Source organism: Clupea harengus, chromosome 19 (genome assembly GCF_900700415.2).
Source record: "Clupea harengus chromosome 19, Ch_v2.0.2, whole genome shotgun sequence".
In the NCBI taxonomy this organism is placed as follows: domain Eukaryota; kingdom Metazoa; phylum Chordata; class Actinopteri; order Clupeiformes; family Clupeidae; genus Clupea; species Clupea harengus.
This window is the reverse complement of record NC_045170.1, coordinates 20323534-20349762: the sequence shown is the minus strand read 5'-3', so window position 1 is coordinate 20349762 and position 26229 is coordinate 20323534. Positions and strand designations below refer to the sequence as shown.

Sequence of the window (26229 nt, the reverse complement as noted above, 5' to 3'; positions counted from 1 at the left end):
GTGTGTCTACAGATGACTCAGCACATGGCCGGCGTGAACTTCTACGGCACCAACAGCATGATGGGATACGGGCAGCCCATGGGCGGAGCAGCGGCGGCCACCACGCCTACTTCCAGTCACATGTTGGGCTCGCACGTGTGGAAGTGATGTCATGGGGCGCAGGCACGGGATTGGACAGTGGCTCGTAAGCAGGGGGCCTGGACCATTGGGAGGGGGGAGGGAGGGAGCCACAGAAAAGACGTCTCACACACTTGCACATACACACACAAATATACACACGCCATCATGCTCATTTCTGCCTTTGGAATTTTTGTTACGTCATAACCAGTGAACACAGCTGAAATGTCAGAGGTTAAATGAAGACATACTCGGGAATGTGATCAATCACAGCGCCACCTGGTGGATTGGGGGTCATATCACGCTTCCTCATGCCAGCCTCACTTCAGCGTGGACCAATCACTGCAGTTCTTTCACTATCCTAATGTGACTTTTCGTTCACTTCCTGTGTAGACCTGTGTTATGTCGGGGGTTTTTTTCTTCTTTTTCTTTTATTGTCAGCAACCTGAGTTAGTCCTCTCAATGAGTTTGTTTCTGGTTGTCACCAGGATCTCTCAAACCTCTGTGGTTTCTGTTGGATTTGACTGCAGGCCTCTGAAGCCTGTGGACCTCACTTTACCGTCAATGGTAGGCACAGGCGATGAACATGAGTGTTTTGTGTGTTAAAACAGGGTAAAGCTGTGACAGGTGTGTGTGTGTTTGTGACTGAGTGAGTGAGTCTGTGTCATGATCGATGCAGTGTTGTGGAACTAATACACCTTCACCAAACTCAGGAGTCACCTTTTGAAGCAGTCATGAGTTTTGGAAGGACTTAGTGGTACTTGGTCAAATTCACTGGCACTTGAATAGCTCACTTAAGACAAGAATGATTTAAGAATTGGAACCAAAGAATTGCCGTAGCTATAGAATTTTGCATACAAAAATAGAATCTGTGGAGGACTACCACACAAAGAGAGGAATGATGTTACAAATGGAAAAAACCTGTTAAGGACCGACTGAAAAGAATTTGCAGTCAATGGGGTATCGGTAGACATTTGTACGAAAATTAATGCAAAGTCATTTTATTTTATTGTTCACAATGCTATTTCTTCTATCACAGTGACAGCAAATGTGTCTGTTCTACAGTTTCGGCATGAATGTTATTGTGTCTGTATCAGGGGAGTTGGTCGAGATGAAGTCTTCTCATTACCGATGTTGCATGAAGGGGTTTTCTGTATGCTGGCTGACCAGAGAATGTTTTTACCTGTACTGAGAACCAGCTGTCCAGCATCTGGGTCTGCTCAAGAGAAAAAAAGACCACATGCGCTGTTTTTTTCCTGATTGAGACTTAATGAATGTGTCTGAATCTTCAGTGTCCTCAGTCTGTCCTGTCCTCTTCTGTGTGTGTGTGTGTGTGTGTGTGTGTGTGTGTGTGTGTGTGTGTGTGTGTGTGTGTGTGTGTGTGTGTGTGTGTGTGTGTGTGTGTGTGTGTGTGTGAGGGAGAAATAGATATCGCGTCCTCTTATCTTTGTGTGCACACTGCATGTTTGTGTTCCTGAGCGTGTTGTGCTTGGACAACGTCCGTCTCGTCTAGGGCGCGGGGCACGTCTGTGTGTCCTGTTATTCTTCGACGCTCTTTTAAAGGGTACGGTTGCTTCCTGTGTCGCCATGGAGACATTCCCAGCATTCACGTGTGCCAGTCAGGCCACGGCAAAACAAGGACTGGGTGCCATTATCGTTATTATTCTTACCACCGCGAGGAAAGCAATGTTTCCCTGACTCGACGTAACGTGATGCTCTGGTTCCTTTTCTCCATCCCAGCCGGCTGGCGCGTGAATGAGCCTCTCTCAAAGTGACTTTGAATGTCGGACCCCCACCGCTCCAACTGGCCTCTCGCCGTCCCGTCGTCTGCTGAGGACTACACACTGATTGTCATCCCCCCAGCAAGGCGAACTAGGCGAGCTGGCCTTAGCAGTGACCTCACCTTCAACAGAGCAGCTTCCACCAAGAGATAGAAAGACCCTCTACAGCCCCCTCTGGTGGTAACCAGAGGTGCTTGCAAGAGGGTAACCTGTAACCACAATAGCCAGAGCCTTGGTGTAGAACTACATGCCCACACACACACACACACACACACACACACACACGTGAATAGGCTACTATTGCTTACATGCGCACAGCCAACACCATTCCTTAAATGTCCTTGCACTGTTTGTTTGTCCCTCCGATGCACGGCGATTGTTTTGCTTTTGACATGTTTGTTTTCTCTTGCGCTGTGGGTGTTCTTATTTTCTATTTAAAGAATGTTCTATAAGACATGCAGTAGAGGACATCATCTAACAAAGGCATCCCACCATCATAAAAGCCATAACCTTGTGTCATTCACCAAGCGGAAGCCCCAACTGTATCACCCATCTGAAAAATGTATTATTATTATTATTATCATTACAAACTGCATGAAGCTGATGTGTCGGTAATTTAGTTTTATTTTATTTCATGAGAAGTCAAAGCCTTTGTGTGAAACTGGGAGCACTTTACTGATCCAAACCCATAGTGTGACCCTGGTCCCTGGAACCTCTGTCATCCCTGTAGGGGGGCAACTAGCGCTGTGTTCAGACTGCAGGGGGAAATCAGATTTGTTTCTCAAATCGGATCTTTTGAGACGACTGTCTTGAAGGTGATCAGATCAGATTTTTCTGACATCACCAACATGGGTGGCTGTGGGAAAGGCGTCGCTATCAATCAATGTGAATGATTTGGCGCTCTGCTAATAACAGCATGAATTCCGGCACTCTGGATTTGGTGTCGTTGTTGTGTCCCGTTACAAGTGATGCAAAATACACTTTGAAATCTGATTTGAGCGGCCGGATTGCGACGCAGCTGTAGAAATCCGATTGGAATCGCATTTCGAAACGCCTCCAAATGTGATTTTGCTGTCCAGACTTTCAAAAATCAGTCTGGATACCATTTGGATTTGGGGTAGCAGTCTGAACCAGGCCTAGGAGCTGCGCCTGTTAGTCCCGGGGTCCTGTGATGACTTACACTGACTTTGCTGAAGCCAGTGTATGCCAGCATGTCCTAATGGAGCAGAAGAGGTAGAGGCAATACACTTCAAAGCTTGCAATACACGCAGTAACGCCACATCATTTTGTAGGGCTTTGGAGTTGGCAGAGAGAGAGTGTGTGTGTGTGTGAGATGAATCATAGGCAGTTGTGTGATGTTTGTGCTTCTGGCTAGGCTAGCGTGCACTTCAGTGAAAAAGCAGGAGGCCAGGCAAGCTGTGGTTTTGACTCAGACAGAGCAATACTGTGAGTAGCAGCATGGCGGTGTCGCAGGGCTCACTCATGGCAATGTAACTGTCCTGCAAACGCTGTGAGGACGCACACAAGCAATGAGTCTCTATACTATACGACTCTCAGACTAGGCGAGGGTAACGCATCAACAACACATATTTAGTCTAGAGCAGTGCTTCTCCGATTGGATAGTGGGGGCCCAGAACATTGTGCAGATTAGATTACTTTCTTTACCTAACATCTGATTCAGTTTAGTAGCTCGTATTTAATGGTGTCAGTAAACTGAATCAGTTGTCAGGTCAAGGAGATGAACATGTCTGTCGCAGTGAGTCCCTACAGGAGTCCCATTTCTTATCAAATAACCTTCCATGCTTGGGAGACAACTCTGTAGTCATGCCATGGGAACAGGAAGTTAGAGACTGACTATAGCGAAAGACCGATTCTGATTGCTAAGTTAGGCTACTTTAAATTGGTATTGTATGCGATATTATTGCATGGTATGCAGTAGTGTTGCTGGAATAAGTACTTCTAGTAACTACTAAAGAAGGCAGGAACTTCCTCAGAAAAAAATCCATGCGTCAGAGATCTGTGACGTATAATTGTTTGGATCAACATCGCCCCCTGTTGGTGTAAAGGTGCTACAACGTCTGATAAGGTTTTTTCATAGTCCCTGCAGATGCTGGGGCCTTTTGCTTCTCTTCTGTGAAATATCAGCACTCTCTCAAGGAATGTAACTTTTTATTAATAATCTCAATATCTGTTCATGGGTTATTTTAATCTTTTTGCATTTTTCCTATGTATAAATGATGCCTCACCTTGATGTATAATTTGTGGAGTATAGTTGCAATACATAAAATAATTTCTTCAACTATATCTTCCTTTTTAAAATCATTTTTAGAATAATAAATATGTAATGCATCATTAAAGGCCTGGCTTGCTATATACGTGACATAAAAGGAAAATATATTCAAATTACAGCTTGTGGGTTGTTTTTATTTGATTATGATGCTTTAATCAAATGTATCAAAATATAATTTCATATTGGCATAGTGCGAGTTACAGAGCACATCAGAACAAGTAAATATGGGGTCAATACACTGGGACCCCCTTACTGATAAAAGACTGCGTAGTGTTGGATAAAAGTGGCTGATACATTTTTAATAATTTGACTATTTAACCCTTTGTAAGCTATGCAGTGTGTCAACCATACTCCATGCATCTAACCATGCATCATCCCAGTGAGGGGTGCCTAAACATTTAACCCTAAAAGTTAAAAAGCTCATGTATGCTCAGTATTAAAGTAACACTATGGAGTTTCTGGAGCCGCGAGCTAGGGGGCTACTTTCTGCTGGACTATTCAGTAACTTATTTGCTGTCTTGCTTTGTCTTGTGTTGCACTTGCTTGATGTTTGTACTGTTAGGAAAGTTGTTGGCAAGCTAGCCAACATAGCTATCACAATAACAAAGAAGCTGACGCGAGAGCACTTACCCTACCCTTAGTCCTAACCCTAGCATCAATGTCCAAGCGTTTTATAACAAGCTTGCTAAAATCGCTAATGAGATGTCTTGCTAGCGGCTAAACTTAGCGAAACCTGTTGAAATTGGCTTTCTTTGTTTATGACAAACTAGCAAGTCAACAACTTTCCTAACACAGTCAAACATGAAGCAAGTGCAACACAAGACAAAGCAAGACAGCAAATCAGTTACTGAATAGTCCAGCAGAAAGTAGCCCCCTAGCTGGCGGCTCCAGAAACTCCATAGTGTTACTTTTAAAGGGTTTCTTTTCAAGAGATCATCTTAACATAGGTCCATCTACCAACTTTTTTGACAAATTGGACACTCGCACAGACACCACAATTACTACAAGGCCACAGAAGATTCAAATAAAACTTTATTGAATTTGCTCCCGGCTGTCAAAGAGGCATGCAGATACAGGATTTTGAATCAAATTTTTTCTATGTGTGTGTAGGGGGTGGGGTGGGTTGAGAGGATTTTTTTTGTCTCTTTTCTTACAAAACTACGTGCACTTTTAAATAATCAACTCTGCTGCGTACAAACCACAAAAATACCAGTTTTACATTATCAAATACTGCACATAGAAAACATTTACAAAGCACAAGTATAAAATTACAGCTCCCTTCTTATACAGCATGAGTTGCTTATATGGTTTTCGTATGCATCAGCATGTCGCCCTCTTAGCTGGCCAATGCCTTACTTATGCAGTAAGGGCTGGTGGACAGAACAAATGTGTTCTTCCATTAGGAGTATTGACTTAAGATGGACTTGGTTCATATGAAAACATTCATTTCTGGATCCTCACAACGTGCATCTGTACTTCAGACGAGGAGGGCCGAAAGCGATGTACTTTTGGCTGCTACCGTAAATCTACCAAATCAATACAATTCTGCTCAATTCAGAGAGACTTAGTGCTAACTTTGTTTTCTTTTTTTAAACAAAACAATAAATATATTTTTTTTTGCATTTTGCTCCTTGCAACGATTTAATTTCAGATTAAACATCAATTTGGCCACTCAACTGCTTGTGCTATTGTGATAAAAGAAGGCCAATAAGTAGGCTATGCTGATGAAGAGATTGGACTGGGCAATGTAGTTTTATAAAGAACAAAAAACATGTAACAGTGCCACAAGAAGAAGACAAGACGTGGGCTGTACTCTCAACAGATGAGTGTTTTTTTGTTCTTCAAGCTATTGGGTCTCACTGTTAAACTTATCCGAAACCTTGCATGCTTTTCCGCAGATTGTATTGTTTAAAACCAAAAAAAAGGCTTGGTAATCTTTGTAGTCCTTCTAGTAGTGCAAAGTAAACTCATACAAAAGATGAGGTATTCTGTGGCCAGAAAACCCTTCTGAAGAGGAAGCCAGCTTTTAAACAGCCTGGGTTAATCAGGTTCACGGACTCCAGTTATTGCAAGGAAAAGGATTTAGCCAGAGTTATTCAGTCCGATCGCATGCTACAATGAACTCCTGGTCCTAAGTTCACACAATGCTTCAAAAATTCTCATTATCATACTGTAATTGTCAGTTGGATACATCACTTGTGTCAAGACCATAAAAGAGCAGTTTTCTTAAATAACCATGCAAAAAGTTAAGTTAAAATTTAACTACAAATGTGTAGGCTACTTCTGGCAGCAATGCAGTCAATCAGTTTATCATTATCCAATGCTTTAATGCCAGAGACTCCTTAGACTCCTTAGACTTAACATACAAAATCTTAAAAGGGGTACAGAAAAAATCTTACTGTCTTTAGCAAGCCTCTTCAACAAAGGTAGGTTGGTGACAAATAGACATATCTGTGATATAGGACAGTGTGCCCATCCACCTGGGTCTCAAAAGCATGACCCAAATTAAAAAGACATAAGTTTGGACCAAAATCAAGTGAAATGATTCATTAATACATTCATAATTTCTCAGCAAATGCTAACTTACAATAAGTTGAAGAAAGAGTTTTATTTTCTCTTTAAATCTTTCAAATGTGTGTGCTCTTGCTACCACAGTAAAAATTACATCTCATAAATAAAGTAAGGCAATTTTACTTCACAAGCCCTCATTGAATGAATTCCAAGGCAGAATTCAACCTAGCCACTGGTACTGAACCAGTCTCCGACAACATCTTCTCGTGCTCTTTACAAAAATAAAATAAAATTTCAAATATACTGTACTTTTAAATCTATAAATAAACCTGGTCAGAGGTGAGACCATATAACAACTTGACAGACACACCTCCACAAAAAGAAGCATTTAAAAGTCATAGCATTTCCAAAATGGGGGTTGAAACAGAGACCAACCCACCGGCCCATTGACTGTTAAAGTTCTGTCAAGGTTCTGTCAAGGTTTTCACGGCAGCAAAATTATACGCTTCTATGACACCCCCCTCCCCTCTTTCCCCTCTGTCCATAACTACAGCAGCATTCTGAAAAGCATGCCAGCCAGGCAAGAAATACAGGAGAAACACAATCCAGGTCAGTCTGATTGTCCACCATTCATATTCCTCTTATAGGGCTCTATCCCACTTGTGTATATGTGCACTTGGAAACAAAAAGAGGACCCAAACCTACTCCAAACATGTGCTACTGTGATCATCCTCTAGATGGCAGCCCGATACACAGACTCATAACCAAGTCAACAGACAAACCCAGACATCTTTCACCACATATGCAATAAACACATTATATTATTCATTCCTTGTAAGTCATCTTTAAAAACAGTAGCAGGTATATCTTATATACATACATCTCAATAAATAAAGTGATTAGAGGGATAGTGAAAAAAACAATTCACACCTTCAGGTTGTTGGCAACAAATACAACCCTTTATAGTTTTCAATCAAATAGAATCAGTTCGGCCAACAAATGTACCCTTCGTTTTAGTGGTCGGCAGACCCACATTTTCTTCTCTATAAGGAATCAGTCCTGGAGTGAGTTCACCAAACAGACAGTCGTGGCACATTTTGCACTCGTATGAGAGGCCTGAGGGGGTTCTGCAGTGTCCTCAAACAGACATGTCACCAAAAAGTTCTTGAGACAGACAAATGTTGTGAAAGAGCTGGTATGTGCCCAAATAAAAACCTTGTTTTTGAAGTGTGTGTGTGTGTGTGTGTGTGTGTGTGTGTGTGTGTGTGAGTAACTGTTATCTCCAGACATCGCTCCAGCCCTCCCACCCTGCCCTGCCTCACTCTGCCTCACACAGACACAATCCATCCCAATGATTTCGTGTCGGGGAAGGCCAAGGCTCACTACATCTCCCTCCCACCGCAGTCAATGAAGCAGAAAACAGAGAACCGGCCAGCCATCTGCCCAAACCACTTCACCGAACAGCCCCTATAACTCCACTTGGCCTTCCTGCCACACCTGATCAACGCGGCCACACTGTCCCAGGGGATCCACACCGCTGGACCTGACAGGGCAGACGCTGGAGGACCCCAGAGGACCCGGAACCTGACAGGGGGCATTCGAGTGCAGAAAACACAGACGACCAGAGAGCTGAGGTGCCACAGGCTGGGAAATTTCAGGTTCAGTTGAGAAAATGTCTTTTGCTTTTTGTTGTTGGTTTTTTCCCTTCCATTATTTCATCTAGCCATCCAAATCCAAATAAGATGATTAGGCCTACTTCCTTGTTTAACAATTGTCCTAATAATTAGCTAAAGAGATTATATAAAAATGTATATACAACCATTCATATATATAACCTAATATACAGTATTTTATACACTGCCATATGCATTGTACATACTGTATAGTATATCACCTAATTCAACCAGGTCAATTTTACAACCTGAACATTTCAGCTCTCGGTAAGGCTTGGCACAGAGGATCAAATTAGGTTTTATCTGTCAGTGTTTTTTGCACCCATCTACTTCCTATTGGTTTAGACTAGGATTTCAACATATTCTATATACATAGGCTTCCTCTGGAGGGGATATCCTACGGAATGAAAAATCTGGGTTTAGGTGCGTGCATTCACTCTTTCATATTTGCACTCAGTAAATCTGCAGTAACAAGAATAAAGCTACTCCATCAACAATAAAAGAGACGCGTACGTTCTCAAGTTCCCCAAGTACATGAAAATCACACTGAAAAATCTCATAGTCATGTCATAGTGTGTACCATGGACAAAAACATTCAACTGCAAAGTTATTCAATTATTTTGTTTCTCAATACATAGTACAATTGATCTTTTTTCTTCTTTTGACTAAATAATGCAACTCTTTGTTTTGTTCTCTTCTCAACCTCATACATCAGTCTGTCAATGGTTACAAAGGCGCTACTCACAATATTGTGCAAATATGAAAAAGAAAATATATAAAGCTATATATATCTATACTGTCATTTTTTCTGTGCACAGAAGGATTCACCCCCTCACCCCCACTACTGTACAGAAACAGGTCAAAGGTGAAGTGACTTCTGTGCCACGAAGGAGACTACATGAGATCTTCCCAACAGACCAGATTCAGTCTGTTACTCAGAGTGTCAACCCCAGTGCAGAGGGAGCAAATAAACAAACAGCACTGGCATCCGACGTTAGCGACAAAGCCAAAGGCAGAGGCTCAAACACTACTTTCTGGCTTTGGGCCTGTCCATCAATGATAACGATTCCGTTTCTGAACATCGGTTTTGTAAGTCAAAATATGAATCTGGCACAAAACAATCTGACATTAAATGAAAGTCATTTTTCATGACAAACCAGCCCAACTGATGCACCGTTGTCATGGAGATGGCTTTACCCTGTGAGATTAATCAGAGGCTCTAACTCGTCCACCTATTTCCTCATGTTGTACCAGGAAATGGATGGAGAGTGTTTAACTGATGGTACTGATTAAATTCAGGCTTTGGCCTCTCACAGACAACAAAACTCTCTACTTCTAAGATTTGGGGGTTTAAAACTGAGAAATCCTTCATTGGGAACTCAAAAAAACATTCAAAATGACAGTAATTCATACAAGTATATAGTTCATATATTAAAATGTTTTGCCTTTAAATATCATTTGGAAGGTTTCTTTCACAATAGCAAAATCAGAGAATGCTAAGAAACCCCAAAACTAAGTAAGTATCAATGCAAATTAACTCATGCACCCACAGTAAGCACAAAGAATACTCTGACGAAGACCAAAAAAATCAGAGTGTATCTTTAAACTAAAACTAAAACTCAACCAAACAAACAAACCAAACTCTGGAAGCATCCCTCAGTGTTAAAAGCTCCATTGCCACAAGAGATAATGGTCTTCCGAAATAACCCAAAACAAATAAACTAAAATAAATCAGAATTTAACATTTCTTACAAAATGGGTGATAAGGGTGATGGGGCTGACGAATGTAGACTGACGGCTACTGTTTTGACCAGTGCAAAGAGAAAGGGTGTATGACTCCACAGAGTCGAGTTCAAAGCTTAAAGGTTCATTATGAGAGTAGGGAAAATAGTCTTTGAAACAAACACGGATACTCAGGGAACGTCTGATCCCCTTTGATGGAGCCGGTTTTCCGTCTCCAGTCTATGTACAGAAAACAACTGGACAACAGGAAAATTATTAACATTCTCAAAACACACACTATACATAACCAGAATAAAAGTGCATTGGTGTTGTCTAAACTCACCAAAAAAATTATTTGATTTTTACAGATCGCCACTGACTTACAGGTATGTACTAATACTACATTTTGATAATCATGAGCAAAATTAGGGTAGTATACTGGAAAGAATGCTCAGATCAAGCAGAGGAGATGTACATGCATAAAGGTCAGTAACGGGGTGTTGTTCAGGTAGAGAGACGATGCCCAAATCCTCAAACTGGAATGATCAAAATCACCTAAAAAAACAACAATCCGGACGCAGAGGAACAGATGACCATAGGAATGGGCAGGATACACACAAGAAGTGTTAAATCACAACCACTATGGTGAAATAAATGAAATAGATACATAAACAAAGATGTCCATGTCAAGTCCATGTCAAGTCATTTGACTCACTCATCAGGGTCTCTTCAATGGGGCAAAACTGAAGCCACTGTTGACTTTAAACTGAGGACAGTCTAGGAGCTGGTGCCATCTAACCTGTTGGACTGGTGTGGAGATTCATAGCTTCTCTGGAAGTCAAACCCTAGACCTGGAGATATACCCCATGCTTGGTACTTCTGACTGTTTTTACAGGCAGGCAAAGCTGGATAGGATGATGACGATGATAAAGCTGACGATGATAATGATGATGAGGATGTTGATGGTGATAATGATGATGGTGATGAGGAGGAGGATGATAATGATGATGATGATGATGATGATGTTCTGCCTCTCAGAGGGGTGACTGGTAACAGACAGTTCAGAAATACGCAACAGGTTGCCATAGCAGCTCGGAAAAAAGCCACGGCGAAAAAGCCAAAATGAAACGGAGCAATCTGGAAGAGAGACCACAAGTGAAAATAGGGTGGGGAAAAGTAGTCATTTCATTTCATTTTGCTTTTAGACATCTGAGGGTGGTTCTTGGACAGGGCTGCTCCCAGAAACAGACATAAGCCTCTCCGGTAAACTGGGGTGACCTCTCGTTTTCAGTCCTGTGGTGGCAACTTGCTTACCATCAATATTACACACACAGACCACAAGTAGAGCGAGAGAGAAACAGCTCACACAAGCTCATGTTGCCTGGGATTGGGCACAGGGGGTAGCTCCCACAGAAGATTTTGTTGTTGTTTTTCTTGTTGTTGTTTTTTTCTCGGACTGACACATTTTGTTTACAGACTGTAAGACACAGCTGTGGACTCTTGGCACAGCCCCTCAGGCCAGGAGTTGAGATAACCCCAATGGCTGGCATCGGCTTGACTGGGGGTATGGATGTTGTTCTCCTGGGCTCGGAGCGACAGTCCCGCGGTGGGTGACCTCGGCTGAGAGCTGCAGTCGCGCGGAGGTGGAGTTGACGTGAGGATAACACAGACTCTGTTTGTCTCCATCTGGGAGGGGGAGAGGTGGAGGGGGAGAGGTGAGTGAAGGCTTCCGAGCGCCTCAGTTCTGGTGTTGGGTCCGACAGGGAGGAAGGGGCGTCCAAAGTACTTTACCGCTGGTGAAGTCCGACCCCCGGCTCCATGGCAACTGTATCTGTGCGCTGACTACATTAGCATTGAAAGTCCTTCATTGTGGGCTTTCCTGTAGCTGGCCTCATTATATTGGCTGAGCCTCTGTTTCCTGTGTTGACATTGTGTGCCAGGAAGGTTGCTGGTTTAGGACCACTACTTGAAATTCTCCTTAACACACACACACACACAGAGAGAGAGAGAGCTTTTGGATACCTTCCTATTTCTATTTCAGTGTGTCTTACGGTTCCCCGACAAGACAGTGTTCAACATCAGCAAAATAAATGAAATACCATCGCTAGTCTATAATGGCAAGCTTAAAATAGCACTTTTTAAAAACGTTTTCTTTTTTTGTTAACAGGGGTTGCGAGAAAAAACGTGCAGAATGCAGTCAGCAGTACATAAAGGATCACAAATACTGTCTACGTTATCTATCTACACGATGAGAAGCTCCGTGTTGGGAAAGGTCAAACGTTTCGCTACTTCACATCACAGGCGTATTGCGCTGTTTTGTACATGACCTTTGAGTTTTTGAGTCCTGACGTTCAGTGGTGTTACTAACCATGACAGTTAGAATTGATGGTTAAAACTGGTTCTCCTCTGGATCTCCTCTAAGTCAATGACTATGCTACATATCAATACTTCTACACTGACAAAGTTATTATTATTATTACCAGAATTATTAGTGTTACTATGAAATAATAATGATAATAATTATAATAATGATAATAATACATAGCTTTGGTTTTAAAAATAAACTTCTTATGGGATTTGGCATAGAGAGGTTAAAGACTGGCATCGGAATGACCCTGGGTTGACCCTGGGAAAGAAGTACCTTGAAAATCTATGAGTGCCCTTTTATATTCTTGTGTGTGTGTGTGTGTGTGTGTGTGTGTGTGTGTGTGTGTGTGTGTGTGTGTGTGTGTGTGTGTGTGTGTGTGTGTGTGTGTGTGTGTGTAGGAAAGTGCCATCCAGGCAGGGGAGGTAAAAGTGGGTGCTACATCTTGTTGTTTCCACCTCAGATATAAATGGCTTCATTGTAGTGAGAGCATGGAGTGTGTGTGTGTGTGTGTGTGTGTGTGTGTGTGTGTGTGAGTGTATGTGTATGTGTGCTGTTTAATTTTTTTCATGCCAGGATAGTTCGTGATGGGACAGGGTTGAAATGCTAGACCATGGGGCATTTGGTGATATAAATCCTATCTCCACTGAATATGAATGTGTGTCTGTGTCTGTGTGTCTGTGTGTCTGTGTGTCTATGTGTGTGTGTGTCTGTGTGTCTGTGTGTGTGTGTGGCCATATATATTCATGTGGGTGGATGGGTATGGGGGGGCAAATCAAATGCACCGCACTGGGCTTGCAGCCTCGTTGAGTAGTAGGCATTAAGGGGTCAAAGGACATGTTGGATGTTGGGCCATAGGTGGGCCGTTGGCCGGCCCGCCGTCAGGGTGCGTGTGTGGGGGGTGGATGGTTCGGATCTCCCCCCCAGTGCCGGTGCTCTCTGCGGGGCCTCTAGGTGCAGGAGGGGCTGGTGGCGCTCTCCAGGGAGGACTGGGAGAGGCGTCTGGTCAGAGGCCCGATGCTGGGGTCGGCCAGGGAGCTGGTGGGGAACAGCTTGTACCAGCCGCTCACCATGGATGACAGGTCCAGGTCCTCCAGCATGATCTGCGCCATTCCCATGAAGCACTTGCTATCCATGCGGCCATAGTCACCCCACACAATCACCTGCACGTGGAGGAGAGCGTGAGAGAGATGGAGGGAGAGAGGATGAGGGAGAGAGAGAGGGAGAGATAGGAAAGAGGGTGGAATGGGGGGATGAGCAGGGGGTTGAAAGACGTGTTAAGGCACACAGTGCTCATATTTGAACGCAGACATACAAAGACAGCTCTCTCTATCTCTCTCTCTCACACACAAAAGATTTGTGAACATTTGCGAATCAAAGTGTAAAACCAGTCCCCATCACAGAGAGAGTTTGTCCTCGTCCCGTGTCCCACCTGTAAGACTTTGCCCTGGGCACTCTCTTCGAAGAGCAGGGACTGCTGGAAGGACGGGTCCAGCGACTTCCTAATGACTTTGGTCTTCTTCTTTGCCAGGCACGCTCCGTTCTCCAGCACGTAAACCTTCACGTACGTTGCTGAGGCACACCACAAACAAGGTTTGACAAGATCAGTTTACAAACTCACACAGTAAGGGGTAGATCCTGAGGTTTACAGGTGGCAATTTAATTGAATGTCTATAAATTAAATACTAAATTAAATTATATTGAATTTTTAAATTGAATTATAACACTGTATGTAATGTATTCATTATTATGCTTATTTTGCATGCTTATTAAGAACACTGGATGCATTTTTCTGGATATAGTGAATATAAATTGTCAGTAGTTAAACAGCTCAGAGAAGGCTCAACAGTGTCATGTTCATCAGGGAGAGGAGAAGCTGTCGTCAGGTGAACTCCCTCACCAGGAATGTTCTTTGAGCCTGGCTTAGGGGTCAGGCCGCGAGCCTGATTGATCTCCACCTCCAGCTGACCTTCTCGGTCCACCACACCCACGTGGACGTCACCTGTGGGATGAGATGCCAAGAAGTTTGGGAAAAGCTACCCCTCCAGAGAAAATACACACACACACACACACACACACACACACATACACACACACCTCTGAGCCAAGAAGATGACACAGCCAGAACAATAACAGGCAGAGGTGAGACAGGCAGCACTGCGTCATAAGATGTGAAAAAGTGGGGGATTTACAGACGATGAGACAGAACGCTTAAAAGGGAATGAAGTACACATTCACAGATCTCAAAAATGAATTTCTAAAGAACTATTTGGGCATCTGTCTACTGCGAATTTCATCAGTTAATTTGCTGTATGCTGCATTGGACAATATTGCTTGATGTGGTCACCAAATGCGATTGGTATGTGCAGTATTAGTACTGACCACTAGATGGTGTAAGAGAGCTGCATTACACATAGTTAATAGATACTGTCAACTGTTTGTCTTACAGCTTCATTGCGCTTGATAATAATTACAAAGCCTGTGTGCATCTGTATCTCCTTAGTATGGGAAACACTTGCCACCTCACAGTCATACACCTACAGTGCTTTCATAAAATCAGCAATCTAGAGCTTTATTAGCCTTTTTGGTTTTCGTATCTGTGCCTCTATTTGTGGGTATGAATTCCCCCATTTTCTGACACTCTCACAAAGACTCACCCATTGAAGGTGTGGCTAATGTCTGCCGTCCCACAATCTGGGCAGGGCCAAGGCCGTCCAGGAAGTCGCTGAACTGAGACTCTGGGCCCAGACGAGTGGGGGGAAAGATAAACCTAGAGGAGAGAGAGAGAGAGAGAGAGAGAGAGAGAGAGAGAGAGAGAAGAAAGACAAACCATGATATAAGGTCATTTTCACACCATATTGACTCACTGGGCTCTGCTATACTGCAGCCAGAGGTTAAGTTGGAGAGATGAGCTGGGTAAGTGCATCTTTATAGACCGCCATAAATCTCATTCATTACAGGTTACGAGACAGATTTAGGGACAGACCAGTCACCTTGAAAGCCATCCTTTCCTAGTCTTAAAACGGGGGAATAAACATGACTTATTTTAAACGTGACAAGTTAGCAGTGGTCATGGGACATATTATTCACCACATGTACTGTATGTCAGCTCTATTGATGGAGCACTACAGAGCATGGGCATGGGACCGGTTTTTCAGAGAGCTCATTGGCTGTTGGCGTGTCAGGACAAACTCACGTTCCGTCTGAGCTGTTGCTGTTGGTGCTGCCATCCGTGGACTCCTTGCTGCCCTGCCGGGTGACGCGGTTACGCATCTCCACGGCGATGCCTGTCTCCGTGCTCCGCCTGATCGTGCTGCGTAGCTTCTTTGTCCCGCCTTCTGTAACACACACAGACACACAAGGTCAAAACAGTTAGTAATACAGTAACACTTACTGCGTTGCTACATTTCATGCCAGCCATCGCAGTGTTTTCAATGCTGACCCATATGTTGATCAATGTAACTACTTATCTGGACTTCATCAAGACTTCATCAAATCTCCATCTAAACCACATTATAGATGTAGGTGGAACCAGGTCTATAGGATAAGCCTATAGTAAAGATACAGTCCCCCCATAGTAGCTCCAACATGGGAGGAATCTAAAAGAAAAGTATAGACAGTCTAAACAGTAGAGCTGAGCTCCCACCAAGACCACGAGTCTCTCAAAACACTGTTTACACAAACATGGCTGACAGTCCCTCTTCGGCTTTGAACGGCATCTTTAGCACTCTCTCAGCAGCTGAGCGCGTCTGGAAACCCTCCTCTCGCTGTCCTGCTCCACTATGTTCTGTACTGGGGAGGACATTGATGAGCTTGGGCTTCCTGTTCTCCAAGAGCTTGTTTGTACTGGGTTGCGGGTACGGACAGGCTGGACGGGAGCAAATTGTGTTTGCTAACTACTTGGTGGCCATCCTTAAAATCTCATAAGGGGAAAGATGAAGGCCAAGAAATAGCCTTGACCGCTATGTGTAGGTCTTTGGTAGAGACAAGAACAGTGGTTGAGTATGGAACAAGAACAGTGTTGAGTGTTTTTTTTTTATTGACATACAGACAACTTTTCGTTTCAGGGAAAATGGGATGTGGGGAGAGAAATAGTCATCTGGAGGGTTTGAATCTTTAATTAACGTCTCTGGATAGTTCGATTCTTTAATTAACGAATCTGGAAGGTTTGTATTTAGCTGGTGATGTAGTCTGATTTGTTTTTTGTTGGTGTTTAATGGTTTTTAAATAAAGATTGTTAAAAGGCAAACATTTCTCTCTCTCTCTCTCTCTCTCTCTCTTTCTCTCCCTCTTTGTGAGTAGTCAGCACATTCGGGTGGTATTTAAAAAAAGGAATGTGCAAATATACCTCTGCCCTTTCTCTTGCTGCTGTAGCCAGTTCCAACCCATTCTCCCACATAGGGAAACAGCACAGATCGGCACCTACGCTAAATTGCACACTGCGCAACCAGAACCTGCACATGCACGTGCGTGCAGACACACACATACAAGTTCACACACGTACACAGACACACACACAACACACACACACACACCGGAATGCCAGAAGCACAGTGTTTTGGGAGTCCAGGCTGTTGTGGGGGATGAGCTTTGCTCTGCCCAGTTTGCTGACTGCACCATAAGACATTAAGTGGGGGGAGGGGGGAGGAGAGAGGGCAAGAAAAAGAGCAACAGAAAGAGGAGGAGAAAAGGAGGAGTGCGGGAGAGAGCTGCTCTGCTGACACTGATAGAACGAAACTAAAAAGAGGGAGAAAAAATGGAAGGAGGAAAATGAGAGGGGTGGGGAGGGGGGAGAAGAAGGGAAGACCTGGCACAGGCCACCACAGAAGAGGGGCTTTCGGAGGCGTCATCCAAAAGATGAAGTGATGAGTGATGAAGTGAAGTGTGCTGGTACAGAGAGGGATGGCTTCATAATCACCGTGGGGATCAGGCCCCTCCTAATCCCCGGAGCTGGCAGGCAGAGAGGCAGAGAGGCAGAGAGGCAGAGAGGAGGAGAGGAGGAGAGGCAGAGAGGAGGAGAGGAGGAGAGGAGGAGAGGAGGAGAGGCAGAGAGGCAGAGAGGGGACTTACTGTCAGCCTCTCTCCCCTCTCTGCCTCTCTGCAGCGCACCAGGGAAGGGCATGGCAGAGCTGGGCAGAGCTGACCAGGCCCGAATGACCTAACAGCACTCTTAGCTGCTGCAGAACAGCTGGCAGACCAGGGTACTAAGAGCACCAAGGCCACTGGTCCAAAGCCTAGGCAGCACACATACTGTCAAATCTGATGTTTGGAAAATACGATGGATAAAAGACTAATAAATGACTAAATGCTACTCAGTGATGTGTCCTGAAGACTCTGCCACAGAGGGCAACTGACCAGGGCAGGACAGACATGACCAGTCAAAGAAGAGCACAGAGTGACCCAGCAATGCTCCAACATCCTGTAGAGCAAACAACACCAAGGTCATGGGATTGATATCGATGGATCCCATACACTGGGGGAAATGTAGATCTTTACAGTAGTTATTATGGGTAAAAGATTCTAATAAATGACTACGGCTAACGATAGGTCCGGAAGAAACCTTGAAAACAAATCAGGATTATAGACCTGAGCACTTAATTATACCAAACAGCTACAAAATACAACTGCACTGTAATGATTTCACTTAAAAAAAAAACATATTTCAGCAAAGAGGGTGAGTAATATCCTTGTAGAACATTCAGTACATATTCCTGCAGGTAGCCGAAGGATTTAGAAGGGTTGTGGCTAAACAACATATAACAAACACCAACTACAACAAAAAAAATCAGAGCAGGGTGAAATGGAGAAAGCAGAACAGCTTCAGTAGACTATGGAGCGACTTCAAAGACATTCCCAGCATAAATACTCTCAATGTCCTGGAAACATCAATAAAGCATGCGGCGGCGACGCGAGAGAACCAGCGAGCTCTTTAAATTGTCATGACACTCAGCGAGGCTCTGCCTAAGAACAAGAACACAAGCCTGCTGTCTGCAGTAGTAAAGATCCAAGGAGATAAAGCACTGAAGACATGACTGGGCGATGGGTGTTGGATAGTGTGGATATGTGCACTCACACACTCACTAACACACACACAAGCAGAAACACACACACACACACACACACTAACACACACACACACACACATACACATACACATACACATACACCCACACAAAAGAAGCAAAAAACATGTTTATGTACATGCACACACTCACACACACACACACATTCAAACACGCCCACAGCTGCATACAAACCTAGACGCACACAGCAAGAGCAGGATGCTGTGCAGGGGGCCCAGAGGAGATGGAGGTCACAGAGGCTTGTGATAATGTTACTGTAGACAGTATGTCATGCGTAGGAATGAGTTATCATAGAAAGGCTCACTACTACAGAGCCAAACATGGGCCATGGCTCAGCTCAGGTCAGAGGCCCACAGGCTTGCTGTATACTTTCACAGAGCCACATGCAGGTGAGCTAAAGCAGTCAAATATGCGAAATAGAAATAACTTTATTCATTTCAATAGCAACTTATGAGCAGGTCACTCAAGGTGCATCTCAAAAGCAAAAAAAACCACAAGCGAGTGTGCGTGTGCTCAAGATATAACTCAAGCTTCTTCTCTTAGGCGGTACTGGCAGTGGAGTGGGTTAGCAGCACGGGGACATCAACAGAGGGGGCATCCACACATGCACCAGGAGGGCGGTGTGTGTGTGAGAGTGTGTGTGTGAGTGAGAAAGAGAGCGGGTGAGAGAGAGAGAGAGAGAGAGAGAGTGTGTGTGTGTGAGAGAGAAAGAGAGAGAGAGAGTGTGTGTGTGTGTGTGTGTTTGTGCATGTGTGCGTGTGTGTGTGTTTGTGTGTGTAACGGAGACAGAAAGAGGCCAGTCATCTCCATAGCAGTGCTTCCTGCATTAAGCTGATATGTATAATGAGTACGAAAGCACATTAAAAAGTAATGCAGTGTTCCTTGGGTTCCTTAATACCTGGATGGTCCCTAAATAGAAACAAGAGCAGGAATTTGCATGTTAACTATCCTTTCGAATCCCTCGAGAAGAGTAATCTGCACTTTTATGCACTTTGCAGTCCTGTTAATATTTTACGTTTATTGGTAGCAAGCCTACTAATGATGAGTCATCTATTTATAGCCATGTTGTGACTCGATGTGTCAAGCCTTAAATGTTAATGCTGTTGTTTGTTTTTTTTATGCGTCACTGAGTTTCTCTTCATTCACAGCTAGGTGACTTCCACCTTGCTAACCATCTGTTGCATCTGGATTTGCTAATTAATTCAGCTCTTCAAGCTAGTGTCTTACAGTAGGAGTGCAAGTTCAGTACATGGATAAAGCCAATTCATAATAATTCATGTAATGAAATCCAAGTTGTGAAAATGTCCAAATGTCCATGCCAGTGTTTTTTCTGTTTTCTTGGATTGGGCCACTGCTACAGTATTACTAGATCTAAAAGGGGTTAAAGTGGACAGCTCTATCTATAGGTAAAGTAAAAGCATGGATAAAAACCCCAATCTCAACCTCTGACACTCTGTGTCTGTGTCTGTGTCTGTGTCTGTGTCTGTGTGTGTGTGAACTCTGTTCAGTTCTAGTAGGGCGACATTTTCATATTCCACTCGAATGACCGGAGCAGATGTGTTGCCGTGGTAATAAAGTGGCCGCCAGTCCATTCATTCTGTGAAGGTCCATGGAGTACAAAGCACTCTAACCTCGCTCTCCTGATGCTCTCAGAAATATGCAGACACACACACACACACACACACACACACACAACATAGGACTACACAAATGGATATGCATATTGTCAAATCGTGCATCACTATGCTGATGTGTACATTCACAACTTCCACATACAAACACAAACATAAACACAAGCCATCTAATACACAAAGTTTACCCATGTAGTGAGCATCTTATTTAAACACATAGTACACAGCAAACTAAAATATTTATATTTACTAAAGCTAATAATCATCACGTAAACAAAAGTTAATTGCGCTCTCTCTCTCTCTCTCTCTCTCTGCATGCCATAGATGTCTATCTCCCAGCTAGACCATGGTGGTCTGTATGTGTGTCCTTGGAATCTGTTTTTCTTAATGGCACTTTAACGAGGGTCCAGCTAGCCAAGGAGAGTGAAGGAATTGCCTAAGCGTCAGCGTATGTGAACACACAAACAGACAAGGACAAATACAAAACACACACACACACACAAAACATGCAGTAACTAACACACACACACAAGCACACACTGTGTGTATCCATCGGGGCCACAAAGCCACAAGAACCACATTCATCAATCCCTTGGTTTCCATGCCAACCCTTCAGTCCCTGTTACTCTCTCAATCCCTCTGTCTTCTCCTCTCCTCCCTCTCTCTCACATCTCAACCCCACCTCTCCAGCTGATCACCCTCTATCTCTCACTCCTCCTCTTCAGCCCCTCAATGGTTTTATCAATATATCTCCCTCTAGCTCTCTCTAACCCTCCTGCTTTGCTTCACTCTTTCTCTCGCACCACCCTACTCTCTCTCTCTCTCTCTCTCTCTCTCTCCATCTCTCACTCCATCTTTCTCCCTTCTCCCAATCTCTATCAATCTCCATCTTTGTCTTCCTCAATCTCTCCTCTTTCTTTCTCTTTCTGTCTCACTCCCGCTATCTCCCCATTCCCCCTCTCTCCATCATCTCCATCTTTCTCTCCATGTGACCTGTCTCTCTCTCTCTCCCTCTCTCTCTCTCTCTCTCTGTAAATGCCACAGCAGCAGGAGGAAGTGTCCTGGGGGACACTTTGATGAAATATTAAAGGATGAGTGTGGAGGCGGAGGGGAAAGAATGGAGGGATGAGAGAGAGAGAGATGGAGAGATAGAGAGAAACATGGAGATAGAGAGTTAGATGGGATGGGGTGGGAAAGAGAGATAGGGAGAAACAGAGGGATAGAGAGCAAGATGGGAGAGAGATACAGAGAAACAGAGAGATAGAGAGTGAAATGGGAGAAAGACGAGAGAGAGATGGAGAGATTGAGAGAAACAGAGGGAAAGAGAGCAAGATGGGAGACGGAGGGAGAGAGAGAGAGGGAGAGAAACAGAGAGATAGAAAGCTAAATGGGAGAGGGAGGGAGAGAGAGAGGGAGAGAAGAGGGATGGAGAGACAGAGGGAGGAAAAAAGCTAGTTTGTGCTTGAGGTGTAAAATGCCGGTACGTGTGCACGTGATGTCTCCGCAGGATCAACACAACCCCTCTCCTTTGTGCTTAGGCTTCAAGGTGTCCTGACATGAGAGACATGCACACACACACACTCTAGCCCACACTGATAAACACACACACACACAAACACTCTAGCACACCCAGATAAACACACACACACACAAACACTCTAGCACACCCAGATAAACACACACACACACACAAACACTCTAGCACACCCAGATAAACACACACACACACACACACACACTCTAGCCCACACTGATAAACACACACACACACACACACACACTCTAGCACACCCAGATAAACACACACACACACACACACACACACACATACACACACACACACACACACACACACACAGACATTACATACACACAAAGATTCAGTCTAACAAATACCCTCACACCACCACAGGTGCACAGACACATCTGGCACTCACTAATATAAACACAGATAGATCCTTAATGAAAGACAATGGATATCACACTCACTAATATAACACAGATAGATCCTTAATGAAAGACGATGGATATCACTAACTAATTCCACCACAAACAGGAAAAACGTGTTCATAAAGATAACCCTTAGATCAGGTTCAATGAAAGACATGTGTATTTTTTTCTGACAAGAAATGACACACTCTCACATACACACACAAGCACACACACGCACACACACACAGACAGACACATGCACACACACAGACACATGCACACACACAGACACATACGCTCAGCAGACATTACACCGTCTGGTATCTGTGGCAACAGCCCTATCAGTGAAAGTGATATCGTGGGGAGCAGACATTTTAGACAACCCAATCCTAAAAATACTGCCTCATCGCCAAACAAGGCAGAACTAATCAATGCCAGATATTCTGGGAGTGCCTCCCACGTAGAGTGGTCAGCGGCAGGACTCCTTGAGTTTGTCTTCAGGCAGGAAACGTTTACATAAGCAGATAGGGCCACGGAACACTCCGCAGCGCACAAACACACACTCGCAGGAAACCATGTATGGGTATGTGTTAACACAACAGGTATGTCGTGTTCAAAAGTGCCACCTCCATCAAGTGCTGCAGAAACAGTAGGTAAACACACAGACATGTAATCAGCTCAGATGGATTTGCCTCCTTACTGAAGGAGAAGTTTCTCTAAAGATGTAGATTGTAGCAGAAGTCGCATAGATCTCCAAAACATCAGCATCCGTGTGTTTGTGTGTGTGTGTGTGTGTTTATCACAGAGAGAGAAGAGGGACTCATTAGGACCTTTATCTCAGTATCTGACACCACACAGACAAACACATACACTCACACACACACATCAAGCATATCCCATCACCATGGAGATGAGCTCAGCTGATGAGAGGCTGAGGAATGGAGGGAGGGGTGGAGGATGTGGGTGAAAGGGGGGGTGTGAGGACGAGAGAGAGAGAGAGAGAGAGAGGGAGAGGGGAAGAAGTTTGAGGGAGAAAAAGAGACAGAACAAACATGGAGAAAGGAAGACAGACACAGAAGAGAGGAGAGAAGAAGAAGGAAGTCGACAGAGAGACCCTAAAAAACTAAAAGAGGTAGAGAGGGACAGGCTGAGGAGGAAACTGCAGGAGAAAAAAGAAGAGAGAGAAAGAACTGTGAAGAAAGAATGAGAGAGAGACAAAAGAAGAGGAGAAAGAGAGAAAAGGTAAAGACAGGAAAGTAGATAGAGATGCCAGAAAAAGAAAGGTAGGTCAGAGTGCTGGAGACTGGAGATAGAGATGGAGACAAACGGAGAAAGAGTGTGATGAAAGAGTGAGGGCGAGGGGAGAAGACAGAAGGAGAGAGGAGAGAGAAAGAAGAGAAGATATGTAGACAAAGTGAGAGACCAGCCAAAAAGAAGGAGGGTAGAAGAAAGCGAGGGAGGAAGGGAGGGAGGGAGGGAGGGAGGGAGGGAGAGATGACGAGCAATGAGCACAATGGATGAGGGGTAGGGTGCACCATTTCTATTTTTAAGCCTGCAGTCAGGAGTATCTGGCGAGTGACAGAGACAGAGAGCGAGAGAGCCAGATCGAGAGGGGGAGAGAGAGAGAGAGAGAGAGAGGGGTGGGGGAGATGGTGCTTTTTCAGACGACACCCAGAGACAAACGACAACACGCTGTCTCACACATACTTGGAACACACACACACACACACACACACACACACACACACACACACATTCAACAATGGCAACACGTTCGCTCAGGCACACAGACAGACACAAAATCCTGTCCTCAGTACCATTAACAATCACTTGAAATCTCTCCATGTAATACAAATGAAAAGGGGCAACACTGGTCTCTTCACCTGGAGAGAGAGTCCTCCTCGTGGAACTCAACGTCTCATTGTGTAACCTCTCTGCCTCGGCTGGAGATGAGTCCACAGAGGAGACATGAGTGGTGCCAACAGCACACACACACACACACACACACACACGTACACACACGTGCGTGTACACACACACACACTCGCACACACACACACACACACATGTGCGTGCACACACACACTCGCACACATACACACACACTCGCACACGCACACACAAATGCACACTCACGCACGTACACGCACGCACACACACACACACACACACACACACACACACACCCAAATGCACACACACACACACACACACACACGCACGCGCTCGCACACATACACGCATACACACACACACATACACACACACAAACACACACTCCAAATGCCAGGTATGAATCATGGTGAACCAAACACACTTTGCTGCTGAACAGAAAACACACAGAGCAAAAACACTTGATGGACTAGGAGAGATTACCTTCTTAAGTGGGGACAGAGGGCATGAGCACTGGAGCACAATAGAGCAGGTCACAGCCTTTTCACTGATACCCAGCGGCAGGTGAAGAGTTCAGTCTGGACTTCTATAGAGTGTCTTTTGTTGATATGGATATTATGATTAATAACTGTGCTTCCAAGAAGCAACAGAGGCAAACACGTGGGGAGAAAACAAGACGGTCAACAAACGTTTTTGTATGAATGCTTTAAATTGCACACATGTACACACATAACACAGTTCAACCACCAGTTTGCTTCGGGCATTGAAAGAGGATTCCTTTCATCTCTGTAGCAAAGACACAGAGGGCAAAGAGGACAACCTCTTCTTATACCAAGGAAATCAGTGTCTGCAGTACATCCTGGTGAATAAATGATCAGGTTTAGACCATCAGTACCCTTGTACCCTAATACACTCCTCTACCACAGCATCTCTGTTTCTACACTACTATACTAAGGCTTCTCTGTGTCTACATTACTATATTAAAGCATCTCTGTGTCTACATTACTATATTAAAGCATCTCTGTGTCTACATTACTATATTAAAGCATCTCTGTGTCTACATTACTATACTAAAGCATCTCCGTGTCTACATTACTATACTGAAGCTTGTTTGTGTCTACATTACTATACTAAAGCTTCTCTGTGTCTACATTACTATACTAGACTAAGTGAACTCTGGGGTTGTGGTCAATTCAGAGAACTCTGCACCAATCTTTCCCTTTTTGCGCCCAAGTGTCCAGCTATTGATGTCTATCTTTTCTTTCCTTCCTTCCTTCCTTTCCTTCCATTTTAATCTTTTAGTTTTCTCTTGCTGTCATTTGTATTAATTTCCTATTCTTTCTGTTCATTCTGTGATTCTCTATCTTCGCCCCTCATCACTCATACTATCCATTTCCTCAGATTGTGACGCCAGCATCTGTCTCACCCATCTCTCTTGATTGTCTATTGTTCCCTTATCTCTGATACTCCCTCATTCTTCCCCCCGTCTTCCTCTATGCATCCCTTTTCCCTGCACATGTAGTCTCTTGTTCACTCTCCCTCCGCCTCTCTCTCTTTCTCCCCTTCTTCCACTCTCCCCCTCTTTCATGGTGTCTCTCTCTCTCGCTCCCTCTCTCACTCCACCCGTTTCCATGGCAATACCGTCTGCATTGCACCAAGATCCCCTCATGACATGCTCGGGAGCTGATCTGTTGCCTTGTTCCCTCCCTCTCTCTGTCTCTCTCCCTCTATCTTTCTATCCATCTATATCTCTTTTGCTACCCCTATCTTTACCGTATATGCTCACTTTGTCTCTCTCTTTTCTCCTGTCTCTCCCTTCCTCTCTATATCCACGGATCTCTCACTGTCTCCCTCTATCTTTCTATCCATCTCTCTTTCGCTCCCCTTCTCTTTACCTCATATTCTCACTTTGTGTTTCTCTCCCTCCCTCTCTCTCTCAATCTCTCTCCTCCTTTCTCTTCCTCCCTCTCTATATCCCTGTCTCTCTCACTGTCTCTTTTCCTCATCCCCCTTTCGCTCCCTCACCTTCTCCCTCTGTATATATCTGCTCTCTCTCCCTCTCTTTTAACCCCCCTCTCTCTCTCATTGTCTCAGTATTCCTACAGGGACAATGTGTTCTATGTTCTAAGTTCTATGTTCCTGGGCGTGTAGCAGCTCTCTCCCACTCTCTTACAGTGTGTTCTCCACTCGCTAACATCTCTTCGCTCTCTAACAGTGTGTTCTCCACTCTC

At 44.2% G+C, this 26229-nt stretch overlaps 2 protein-coding genes across 5 annotated transcripts in view; one reads left to right on the top strand and one right to left on the bottom strand.

The window, feature by feature from the left end:
• smap2 (small ArfGAP2) overlaps window positions 1-4304 on the top strand; it is a 38156-nt gene extending 33852 nt beyond the window's left edge. For all 3 annotated transcript variants that reach the window (XM_031586516.2, XM_012831511.3, XM_012831512.3), the window contains one exon: window positions 13-4304. In XM_031586516.2, coding sequence (XP_031442376.1) covers window positions 13-147 — 135 coding nt within the window. In that variant the 3' untranslated portion in view covers window positions 148-4304. The remainder of the gene's footprint in view (window positions 1-12) is intronic.
• Window positions 4305-12134: 7830 nt separating this feature from the next.
• The window catches only part of rims3 (regulating synaptic membrane exocytosis 3), a 55938-nt gene continuing 41843 nt past the window's right edge, over window positions 12135-26229 (bottom strand). For both annotated transcript variants that reach the window (XM_031586521.2, XM_012831465.3), the window contains 5 exons: window positions 15656-15797; window positions 15117-15229; window positions 14360-14461; window positions 13892-14031; window positions 12135-13622 (listed from right to left, as the gene is read on the bottom strand). In XM_031586521.2, coding sequence (XP_031442381.1) covers window positions 13410-13622; window positions 13892-14031; window positions 14360-14461; window positions 15117-15229; window positions 15656-15797 — 710 coding nt within the window. In that variant the 3' untranslated portion in view covers window positions 12135-13409. The remainder of the gene's footprint in view (window positions 13623-13891; window positions 14032-14359; window positions 14462-15116; window positions 15230-15655; window positions 15798-26229) is intronic.